Source organism: Empidonax traillii, unplaced genomic scaffold, assembly GCF_003031625.1.
Source record: "Empidonax traillii isolate 1590-97213 ecotype Southwest subspecies unplaced genomic scaffold, ASM303162v1 scaffold2:size4533513, whole genome shotgun sequence".
Taxonomy (NCBI): Eukaryota; Metazoa; Chordata; class Aves; order Passeriformes; family Tyrannidae; genus Empidonax; species Empidonax traillii.
The window spans coordinates 3,292,514-3,303,818 of record NW_020955195.1 but is presented as its reverse complement, the minus strand read 5'-3'; the positions used below and the strand labels follow the sequence as shown (position 1 = coordinate 3,303,818).

At 44.1% G+C, this 11,305-nt stretch overlaps 2 protein-coding genes across 3 annotated transcripts in view; one reads left to right on the top strand and one right to left on the bottom strand.

Annotated features, from left to right (window-relative positions):
- Positions 1-220: 220 nt before the first annotated feature.
- Positions 221-9,711, bottom strand: FNTA (farnesyltransferase, CAAX box, alpha). The gene is made up of 9 exons (XM_027898554.1): positions 9,525-9,711; positions 8,734-8,819; positions 7,000-7,114; positions 6,088-6,192; positions 5,215-5,341; positions 4,631-4,779; positions 2,837-2,899; positions 2,167-2,338; positions 221-622 (listed from the first exon to the last, which is right to left on the bottom strand). The coding sequence occupies exons 1-9, from the start codon at positions 9,680-9,682 to the stop codon at positions 491-493; spliced, it is 1,107 nt and encodes a 368-aa protein (XP_027754355.1). The 5' UTR covers positions 9,683-9,711; the 3' UTR covers positions 221-490.
- The window catches only part of FUT10 (fucosyltransferase 10), a 16,240-nt gene continuing 14,128 nt past the window's right edge, over positions 9,194-11,305 (top strand). Inside the window, exon 1 of one of the 2 annotated variants that reach the window (XM_027898428.1) lies at positions 9,194-9,213. The gene's annotated coding sequence lies outside the window, so the exon portion shown is untranslated. Of the gene's footprint in view, positions 9,214-10,633; positions 10,751-11,305 lie in introns of those variants that run through there. The other variant, XM_027898339.1, reaches the window with a different exon arrangement.

Below are 11,305 nucleotides of genomic sequence, written 5' to 3'. Positions count from 1 at the left end.
AAGACAATGTTGTCAGTGGTCACACTTCTCTGGGGTGATCAGTGACAGAACATGAGGGAATGGCTTGAACTTGTGCCAGGGGAGGTGTAGGTTGGATATTAGATAAAGATTCTTCCCCCAGAGGGTGTTTGGGCACTGGAACAGGCTCCCCAAGGCAGTGGTCACAGCACCAAGCCTGACAGAGTTCAAAAAGCATTTGGATGATACTCTTAGGCACATGATGTGACTCTTGGGGATGGTCCTTTGCAGGGCTAAGAGTTGGACTTGATAATTTTTGTAGGTCCCTTCCAACTCAGCATATTCTGTGATTTCTTGACTGCATCAAGAGCTATCACCAGAACCAGGACAATACAGCACTCTGCATTCCTCTTTCATCGCAACATCTCCTCACTGGGGTAATAATACACTGGATTTTAAACTAGTTGATGACTCTACTTAGTATTGCTTAAGAATGGCTTGAGAGCTTAACACTGTTTTCTTCCATATGCAGTTACTGCGGCTTATCTGTCACTGTGCTGGTCTGTTCAGTGCCTGAACTGTGCTTGCTCTTAAGGGACCTTCCAATGTATCTCCAGTATTCCTTTCGAATCGTGTCTTTCTCTTTAGCCAGAATTTCACACAACTACGAAAGAAAAATAGAGAGATTGGAGTGTTAAACCACAAGCTTACGGAATCCTTGTCTTTATGAAGTGCATACAATACATGTTTCAGACAGTATTAGAAAACACCTTTCTCAACAACAATATTTGTTTTATTTGCTGGACTTACACCTGTCCAACAATATCAAACTGATGACAACTCCAATTGGTAGTCAACCAGTCTGGCACTGCACAAAAATCCCTCCAGTTCCATTTCAGTCTCAACAGTTTCCTTGTGACTTCTTTCCATGCCTACTGCTTGCCACCCACCCTGGCCTATTCAGTCTGTAGTATATTCACAGTATACTTTCTGAGAACCTTGACTGTCTTTTAGTGATCCAACAGGCTGTAAACCACTTCATTCCAAACACTGGAGGATCATCCTGCTCTTTAATCTTCAGTGCTCCTAATGGACAGACAGGAGAAACTCTGTTTCTGTTTTTTTTTGCAGCAGACCGTCCCAAAAGGGTTCTACATGCAAGTCAGAAACCATCTCTCATGATATGTTAAGAGTTGGTGCTATACATTTTTATATGTTTGGGTTTTTTTTTTTTTATTTTGGTCTGGGTAAGCATTCAGGTACGTCCTACTCACAGGCTAGGTTTTGTAAACTTTACATGGTATGAACACTGTCTACAAATGTTCTACTAAATTCTCTTTTATTATGCAGACGACATTGCCTTACTCAGTGAAATGGAGTCGAGAAATTAGGAGCTTGGATGCATAAACAGAGGAAGAAATCAAATTCAGTGAAATAGTATAAAGGGGACATAAATCTAGGAGGTTACAACAACATAAATCTAAGCGGTTACAACAACTGCTCTTAGTTGCAGTCTCCTCCTAGAACACAACAAAGGGGAAACGTTGAGAAAGAGTAATGTTGAAACACGAAGACATCAAGCAAAACTGCAGCTCTAATTACATCAAGCTCCAGTCTGTCTCACAGTGAATGGAAAGTCTAGTAAAAATTACACTACAAACAGCACCAAGGAGTACTCAAATACAAAGCACTGGGAGATAAACAACATTGCTAGAATTTATTCTCTGGAGGAAATGGTGCCTGACATTTCTTACTACTGTCCCCAGTGTCTGCTGGCCATAAGCTAATTGTGACAGCTTTCTTAGAAAAAGCTAAGAAGGGCAAAAGGAGCTTGAGATTGCTTGGATACAGATATTCTGAAAAAAAAATCATTAACCTACAGAGATGAGAGTGAGTTCATGCTACAAAGTTAACATTGGAAACTCTCTGATTGTCCAAAACTCTTTTTTCTTCTGCAGGCAGTATTAGAAACCTTCCTTTACTACCAGGTGAAGAAAACTTAACATGATTCTGTAAAAAATGTTGTTATTTAAATTCACGAGACCCTTTTGATTGTCTGGCTTTTGTGTTCAACTCTTCAGAGACTACTCATTTTTAAAAAGTAACCTCTTGTATTTATGAAAATCAACCCCATTCTGTCAGGTTGTAAAACCAGAGACAAGAAGGGATGGCATCCCTGAGAAGCAAAACCGAGTCCTCAAAACGTACCTCCAATGCCTTGTTCAGTGTTTCTTCCTTGTTATCACACTGGTTTTCAAGCATATCTTCATATATGTCCACAAGGAAAGCAATCAGATAGGGTGAACTGTGACTGGGCTGCAAATTCAACAGTTCCTCCAACAGATTTGGATACTTAGAAAGACCACGATCCTGTAGAATCCTAGAACAGAGGTTAACAGGCTTGACACATGATGATAGGAAATCTGGTGTGCATAACTGCATTTTTGTTATGACTCCTTTACTTGGGGATCAGTTTTTGAAAGCAGGGTGCAAATGCAAGGCAGAAGGTAAGCAGCATGCAGCACTGGTACAGCTTAAATTTGTAGTAAGTATAGTACATGCTCAACTGAATAGAATTCAGACTGAAAGCATGTTCCCTATTTCCTACTCTATGCTCTTGAACCCAGTAACATTACAGTCAAGTTTTTAAAAGCAGGAGAAGCACCTGCAGTCCTTCTACAAGAACTACAGGATCAGAAGCCTAGTGGAAATTTACAGAGGAATGAGGTTAATGTAGTAACACCTTGTGTCAGTGTTTGCCTGCCTGCTTAGGCACACTACACTGGAATGAACAGCAACAAGTTCTTTTCAATTACGAAGTAGGCATAAGACACCTTATACAGCTATTCTCTTTGCCTCACAGAGAAATAGAGCTCACCCTTTTAAATAGTTCCAAGCACTCTCGTTATGTGGCACTGCTTTGATCATCTCAAGAGTGTACCTGCAAGAAAAAGAGAACAGGTCACGAATGCAACCAATAACAATACAGTTAGAAACTACCTGAAAGTGCTCAGAAGATTCCAAATACATCCCTCTGGTCTACACTTCAGCCTTTTTGCAGATCACCTCTGAAACGAGAGCAAGGCCTAAAAGAGTTAACTGAGGTATCTTGCTCTGTTGAGAAAAAGCCCCAACACCTGCTCTGCCTGTGCTGCTAAGGAAACATTCCAAACTCGTTCTGTTCTGCTTACTGGACCTAAACCTAAGAAGAATGCTAGAAATGCTATACAATCAACCTAGAGGCCGTAAATTAAGACAGGGTAGACATCTGAATAGGAGAAAAGGGCTCTGAGCCAAGGGTTTTTGCAGGCTTCAGTAGTTGGGAAAGCACCGCCCCAAGCTCTGCCCAGACTCTGCCTATTATCAATATGCATGATTAGATGTTGTAATCATATGAATATGTATGTTAAGATGTTTTAATCACAGATTTAGACTGTAGAAAGGCACCTCCCATACAGTCACAATGCCACATTTCACCTCCACAAAACAGACTTTATCTTCTGCCCTTTCCCAGCATAACCAGGCATTCCAATGATTTCCAGAGACTGCAGATAAAAAGTTATATCAGGACTACTAGAAGAAAAAAACCAAACAAATCCTAACTCTTTTTTAGCATTCTGCAGTCACTAGGACAAAGACCAAGTTTATTGAGCATCAAGCAGCCCAACCACAGTTCTGTAATGACATCTGGGACGTTTTAACCTTTGACCTAAGTCTGCTTCTTAAGATGGGATCCAATTATCTTGACCAGATCAAGGGAGGATCTCCAGACTAACCTCTGGAGAGAAGTTGAAAATATCCAAGTCTAAGCCATGGAAATAGTCCAAATTTATTAATCTGCAGGAGAGCTACAAACTGGTAGAGAAGTACAACTTGCAGCAGGTTGCAAAGACAACCATCCCATCCCCAAGGCCTGGGATCCTCTAAAAACAATGTACTAATGGACCTACTCAGAAGTTCAGTCTTTCTTCTGAAGAATAACTCCAAAAAACTGCAGTGCCTTATTTTGGTTGCTTGTCCACATTAGACAAATATCTTCTCATAACTAACAACCCTGATCAGCAGGATGAGATATGAAAACTATGTAAAGAACCTTCTCTTACCACCATGAGTAGTAAAATACATGTCTAGAAGCCCAGTTTGCCTTCAGTTACAAACATACCACTTAGTGAGCTCATTTTCCTCAAAACTGGCCAACTCACAGAGCTAGTTCTCTTTGTGCCACCCACACACCCCTGAAAGCTCCTTTCTTTTTTCAGCTCCATCAAATTCCTCACAAAAGGCAACTGCTCTTCCTACAGTCCATGTCCACATTACCTTTAAATCACTGTGGCCACTGTACTGCTGAAACAGCAATTTAGTAAAACACAAAGAGTGCCTGTCATTCCAAGCTTTCTAGGGGTAGGATACTAATGAAGGACACAGCTGAAGTGGTTCCACTGTCACAGATTTCCTGTGGGTTTTCCCACTAGTAGCTAGTTGACCATAAAAAGCCAAAAGTTTTGGGGTAAGCAGAGCTTGCTTCAGTCTAACACTTGATCTGCTCTCCATGATAATGAGCCTTAAAAGTGCATGAAAAACAGGAAACACAAGCCCATGCAGCCTGTCAAAGTATTTCTTTGCTTCCATGTAACGGAGAACGCTTAATGTGAGCCTGAACAGCATAACTAACCGGACTTCTCTGTCTAGGACTGCTGGATCATCATAGCCAGTGGTGTTGAAAATGACAAAGTGTCGTTGGTTCCAAACAGAGTTGTTTCTCACATCTTCTCTCAAAAGCTGGTCTACATATTCCAGTTCATTGTCCCATAATTTGAACTCCTACAGAGAAGGAAGGAAGAGAGAGAATCATAATCCAAAGGTTTTATCTTTTTAAAATACATGCTCCTTGCTCCTAAGTTGTCTGAACATCAGATACAGAGACTTTTCTTGAAAAAATCAACACAAAGTTCAAAATAAAAAAATAAGGGTGCACTAGGAACGTGCTACACTATTCAGTGGCACTCAGAAGTTATTTGCTCATCATTAAATTCACACACATAACAGTAAGCAAACAACAAGCAACTTTTTGACCTCACTTCCTAAAAGGCAAGTTCATAGCTAGCCCCTACCACACATTAAAAATGCAGTTGCTTTCCCCCCTTCAGCCTTAAGGAACAAAGCGCCAAATGCAATTCAGGTTGTATTTAAGAAGCGAAACTCTAAAACCTGAGCAGGTTATTTAAAGGATCAATGAGTTCTGAGGATATACAATACCTGAATAACCCACTGCCTGTGCTGCCACGCGTGGTAATTTTTGGCATCTTGGTTAAGAATGTCAGCTATGAACTCAAGCTCTTGGGATGGATCCTGCAGCCACTCCACCAACACCCGTCTGTGATGCCTGATGACAAGAGGAATCAAGTCTAAAATTTGTTTGTGAACGCGTGGTCTGTATTAAAGCACCATACAGCAACTCAGGAAGTACTTCTTAGGAAAATACCCACTAGTTAAGTATTTCAAATTAAATACACCAAAACATTTCACTTGGCTCTGAGAAATGTATGATGCCTACTTCTATTACAATAAATTCTGCCTACACACACACACATTGGCCAAACATCTCATATCAGGCAAGTAAAGTTCACCTGAAGTAACATATTTTCACTTTTAGCACTCGTGGCCAAAATCTTTAGCAGAATAAAATTTTCTAGTACTACATCATTTTCTCCAGCAATAACAACATTGCTGTTTTTCCTATTCCCATTCACTTTGTAGAAACCCATCAACAGGCAAGCAAACTCCAAGACACAATAAAAGAAAAAATACTAATTGCTATTTGTCTCTTTGTTTGCTTTTTCACAAGTCACTTTTTTTCATCTGTCAGACTTATTTTGACAGTTTAAAAACTGAAATTAACAAGAAAACAAGATCTGTTTAGCATGTTTTGAGCATATGTTTAGAACAAATAGCTGAAGAGAACTTTGACATGATGCAACTCCATTTAACTCCTCCACTACTGCCACTGCAGCAGCTGCAGAATGCAACTTTTAATAAGTTTTAGGATCAATGGTCACAACTTATGGACAACTGACAAAGCAAAAATTATCTGCAAAAATGTTACAAGCTGAAAAGACTGCAGGATTTTACCAGACTTGGTAGTTCTTTGGCTGATCTTCAATGATAGCTGTAATATACTTAAGTTCCTCGTGGAGATCTTTTCCTAAAGACTGCAGGAGGACTCTCCGGAAATGCCTGTATAAAAGTCAAGCATTTGAACACTGCAACAGGACTTTCCAAAAATTCACAGAGCAGAACACAGAACCACCTTTGTTCACAATTCTTCTAATAGATATTGAGCTAAAAATAGTGAAAGAAACAAAAACAGTGCAAAAACCTAAACCACGTGTCTAGTTTTATTGAAGGGCATTCAAGTATTGAACAGTGGACAACTGGAACATGACTGGTTACAACAGTATGCAAACTAAGATTCTAGCAATGCTGTTTCAAGGTAACATGCCTACCCACACTAGTCTTGTCACAGAAACTATGACTTCTGTGCTTAAAATAATGTAAACTTGCTGATTTCATGGAAGTTAGCACTTGTTAGCTTTTGCGAGTTAAAAGGCCCTAATTTACCGTTTATTAATTACACATCTAAACAGTAACCTGACAGATCTCCTAAAATTTACTACTTAGTAAGGATAAACTTCTTTGCTATCATGTTTTTTATGCCTCTTCTTGAAGTCAGCTGAGTCTTCTTGAAGCCATCCTCACCATTTTGCCAAGGCCACATTATCACATAAGTGATACAATTTTAAACTGCGAAGTCCTTTTTGTGGCTAACCCTGGCCTTGACTGATAATATCCCCAAAGCCAAAAAAACTCCACTGAATCAAAACGAGACACGGAAAAACGCCGAACAAAGGCTTTCTTCCGAAGCTCACTGGAAATCTACAAACTCCTCAGCTAGTCGTCCCCTTATTGGACTAATAAGATACTGAAGACATAAGAGTTAGGCAACCAAATGACCTCAGAAACAATTCCAAGATGGTTACGTACCACACTGTGTAGTTTGCAGCATTTAACTCAATGGCATCTGCTGTCAGCTTGAAAGCTCTTTCGCTCCTCTCATCTCGCTGCAGAACAGCCCGGAAGTAATCGTAGACATCTCGAACTAAACAGAGAACAGCACCTTATCCCAGGGTATGAGACAATGGTGTAGTGTGTTGACCCTGGCTGGATGCCAGGTACCCACTAAAGCCACTCTCTCACTCCCCTCTGCAGCTGGACAGAGGAGAAGAAAAAAAAACAGCTAAGGACTCATGAGTTAACAGCCTGGAGAAGTCACTTACTGATTACCTTCATGGGCAAAACAGACTCAAAGTGGGGATAGTACTTACTTTTATTACTAACAGCATCAGAGCAAAAGTGAGAAGTAAAATAACCTTCAAAATGCCTTTCCCCCACCCCTCCCTCCTTCCATGTTCTCTCTCCTCCCCCCCAGCAGTGCAGGGGGAGGGGAATGGGGGTTGGGGTCAGTTGTTGTTTCTGCCGCTGCTGAGGGAGAGGAGTCTTTCCCTGCTCCCGTGGGATCCTTCCATGAGAGACAGTCCTTGAACTGTTGCCATCCCACAGGCAACAGTTCTTCCCAAACTGCTGTCCCGTGGGTCACTCCTCCATGGGGTGCAGTCCTTCCCCAATGAGCTGTACCACTGTAGGTCCCTCACGGGGGCCACAAGTCCTACCAGGATAAACCTGCTCCAGCTTGGGTTTCCCCCTCCAGGGGCTGCAGGTCCCCAACAGGACCCTGCTCCATTTTGGGCCTCCCACGGGGTCACAGCCTCCTTCCTGCATCCACCTGCTCCAGTGTGGGCTCCTCCATGGGCTGCAGGGGGGTCTCTGCACCCCGATGGTCCTCCATGGGCTGCAGGGGCACAGCTGCCCCACCATGGGCTGCACCAGGGGCTGCAGGGCCTGGAGCACCTCCTGCCCCTCCTTCTGCACTGACCTTGGTGCCTGCACTGTTGTTCCCATGTTCTCACTCTGTTTGTCCTTGGCTGAAATTCTTTCTGTGCCACTATCTTCTGTTTTTAAATATGTTATCCCAGAGGCGTTACTGTCATTCCTGATGGACTCAGCCTTGTCCAGGTGCAGGAAGCCCGTCCTGGAGCCGTCTGGAATTGGCTCCCCCAGACAGGGGAAGCTTCTGGCAGCTTCTAAGAGAAGCCATCCCTGTAGACCCTCAACTACCAAAACTCAGCCACAGAAACCCACTACAAATGGCCTGATTAGAGAGTAAGGTTAATATTCCTTTGAAGTTACTTCCCGTTTTGTGTACTTCAAATACACCTCTTTAAAACAACAGCTACATACTGCTCTGACAGCGCCTTCAACTGAAACCTCTGCATGACATTAGCCCACTGAAAAGCTGCAAAAGTATGTTAGAAATACACCATCTGAGGTAACATCCAAAACAATCATAAAAGTTCCATGCTGCCTACTCACTCTCTTTCTCCAGATGCCAGAGCTTCACGTCTCACTTTCACTTGTGGGCTGGAAATGCCTTATGTCATGAACTACACTGTCTGCTATGTTATCTTAAGCAATAGGATTTTAAGGGAGTACCTTGGCTATTAACATCTCAGGTGAAGATTCAACTTCAGAGAAGCTTGGTGAAAACAACATGTGCAACCGCCGTAACAGAATTGTAGAAAATACCACCCAAACCACGAAATCTTGCTTCAAAAATGCCAAGGGCAGAATTTTTCAGTGAGGAACATATTTAAGACTTACATTTTTCACTGTAGATGATCTGAACAACGGGATTTGGCCCATCATTTTGAGGGACAGGTTCAATATCTGCCCATTCCTTCCTGTCCCTGTAAACACATACTTTTGTCATTTCAATGCTTCTAAAAGGCACAAAATGCTACATAAACAGTGACACACACACACAAACACACGTGTCCAGAAATACATCCTTGTTTCCAACAGCCACTATTATTGCCACTACATTATTGTCTATAACACAGACCAGCATAAAAAACGGGTGTTCCCAACATAAGAAAGACATGGAACTGTTGGAGCAAGTCCAGGGGAGGGCCACGAAGTTGACAGGCGGGCTGGGGCTGAAGAGAAGGGTGCATGGAGACCTCACAGCAACCTTCCAGCATCTAAAAGGGGCCTACAGAAGAGCCGCACAGGGACTTGCATAAGGAACCGTAGTGACGGGACAAGGAGTAAGGGGTACAGACTGAAACAGCGTGTATTTAGGTTAGATATAGGAAGGAATTCTTTACTGCGAGGGTGGTGAGACGGTAGAACAGGTTTGCCCAGGGAGGCTGTGGATGCCCCAGCGCTGGGGGTGTTTCAGGCTAGGCTGGATGAGGCCTTGAGCAGCCCGATCTACCGAGAGGTGTCCCTGCCCCTCCCTCCAGCTCCCCGCTCCTCCGGCCCCCCTCAGCTCCGCCACCCCGCCCCCCCCCCCCCCCCCCCCCCCCCCCCCCCCCCCCCCCCCCGCCCCCGGCCGCCAGCCCCTGAGGAGCCGCGAGGGTCCGTGCCGGCCCCGGGGGCCGCGGCCGCACCTGTACAGCACATAGCCGGCGTCCTCCCCGTCCTCCTCCTCCTCCAGCAGCTGCCCGAAGCCGCCCTCCGGCTCGCCGCTGCCGCCCTCCGCGTCCCCCTCCGGCTGCAGCTCGGCCGCCGCCGCCGCCGCCGCCACAGCCCTGCCCTCCGCCGCCATCGCCGCCGCTGCCGGGCCCGGCTGCGCCCCCGGGGCCGGGGCGGGCGGTTCGGCCCCACAGCGCCTCGCCCGGCGAGGAGGGCGGGCGGGGACGGGCGGAGCCTCCCCCTGTGGAAACACCCGCTTTGTTTCCACACCGAGAGCTTCCCGTGAGGGAGGGAAAGCGGAAATGCCGTGGTGTCGGGCTCAGGGTTTTTCCAGCAGGGCAAGGCAGGGGCAATCTGGGGCCTCCGGAACTTAGAGGGCCGTTTCTAAACAAATGGGTGAAATTGGAGGGAGCGGCAGGTCCAGCGGGAGCTGGGGTTGTTTAGCCTGGAGAAGAGGGGGCTCGGGTGACCTTATCGCTCTCTACAACTGCCTGAAAGGAGGTTGGAGCGAGGTGGGGGTCGATCTTCTTCTCCCAGGCAACCAGCGACAGGGCAAGAGGGCACAGTCTCAAGCTGCACCAGAGGAGGCTTAGGTTGGACATTAGGAAGAATTTCTCCATAAAAAGGGTGATTAGTCATTGGAATGGGCTGCCCAGGGAGGTGGTGGAGTCACTGTCCCTGGAGGGGTTTAAGAAAAGACTGGACGTGGCGCTTGGTGCCGTGGTCCAGTTGCCATGAGGGTCACAGGTCGGACTCGATGATCTCAGAGGTCTTCTCCAACCTAACTGATGATTCTATGGTTCTGTGATCCTCTGATGTGATGTTGGTCAGCAGGACAAAGCAACTGAACTAAAGACAGTCGTCAGGAAAAGCAGCTGACCCAGTGTTACGGGTTTGTAATCTGGGGCATACTGAGATGCTTTAGCGTGGAGAGGATTAAAAACAGGCAGAGTATGTGCAGTATTAAGGGCTGGATCTGTACTGCATATTCAAGGAGGTGGGAAATCGTTCCATGTGTGGTGGAAATGGCTCAAGTCTTTAATTCTGGGGCGCTCAAGTTGAAAGGACTGTTGTGTGTGTCACATGTTTTACAGTGGTTTTATGGAAAGAAGAATAGTGCCACCGCAACAATGAGGGAATATAAATGCATGACTGCAAATTGAAACACAAGATCCAGGACAAGGAAGGATTGGGCCTGCAGGTGGTTCTTCTGTCACAAACCAGCTTTGTCTCCTTCGGGAAGTCACTTGAACTCTGTGCTTTCCTTGTCTCTCTGCCTTTTTTTCTTTTTTTCTTTTTTTTTTTTTTTTTACCGCCCTATTTTAATGGTGCACTTGGGGACTTCATTTGTTCCAGCCAGGATGTTTCTACAGTGACTCTTTGGAGTGGATAGCATGGTTGCTGCTTCTGAGTGTTACAGTAATACAGAGTATAGCAATATCATAATGGAGGGTAAAGACCAGAGCAGTCCACAGAAAAGCTACTTTAGGTAACAGGACTATGAATGGAACAGAAAGGAAATGGACATCTCTAGAGACAGAGAGGATACCCAACAATATTGAAGTGAAAGAAAAAAGTTCTAAAACACAGAACACTAAAAAAAAAAAAAAAAAAAAAAAAAAAAAAAAAAAAAAAAAAAAAAAAAAAAAAAAAAAAAAAAAAAAAAAAAAAAAAAAAAAAAAAAAAAAAAAAAAAAAAAAAAAAAAAAAAAAAAAAAAAAAAAAAAAAAAAAAAAAAAAAAAAAAAAAAAAAAAAA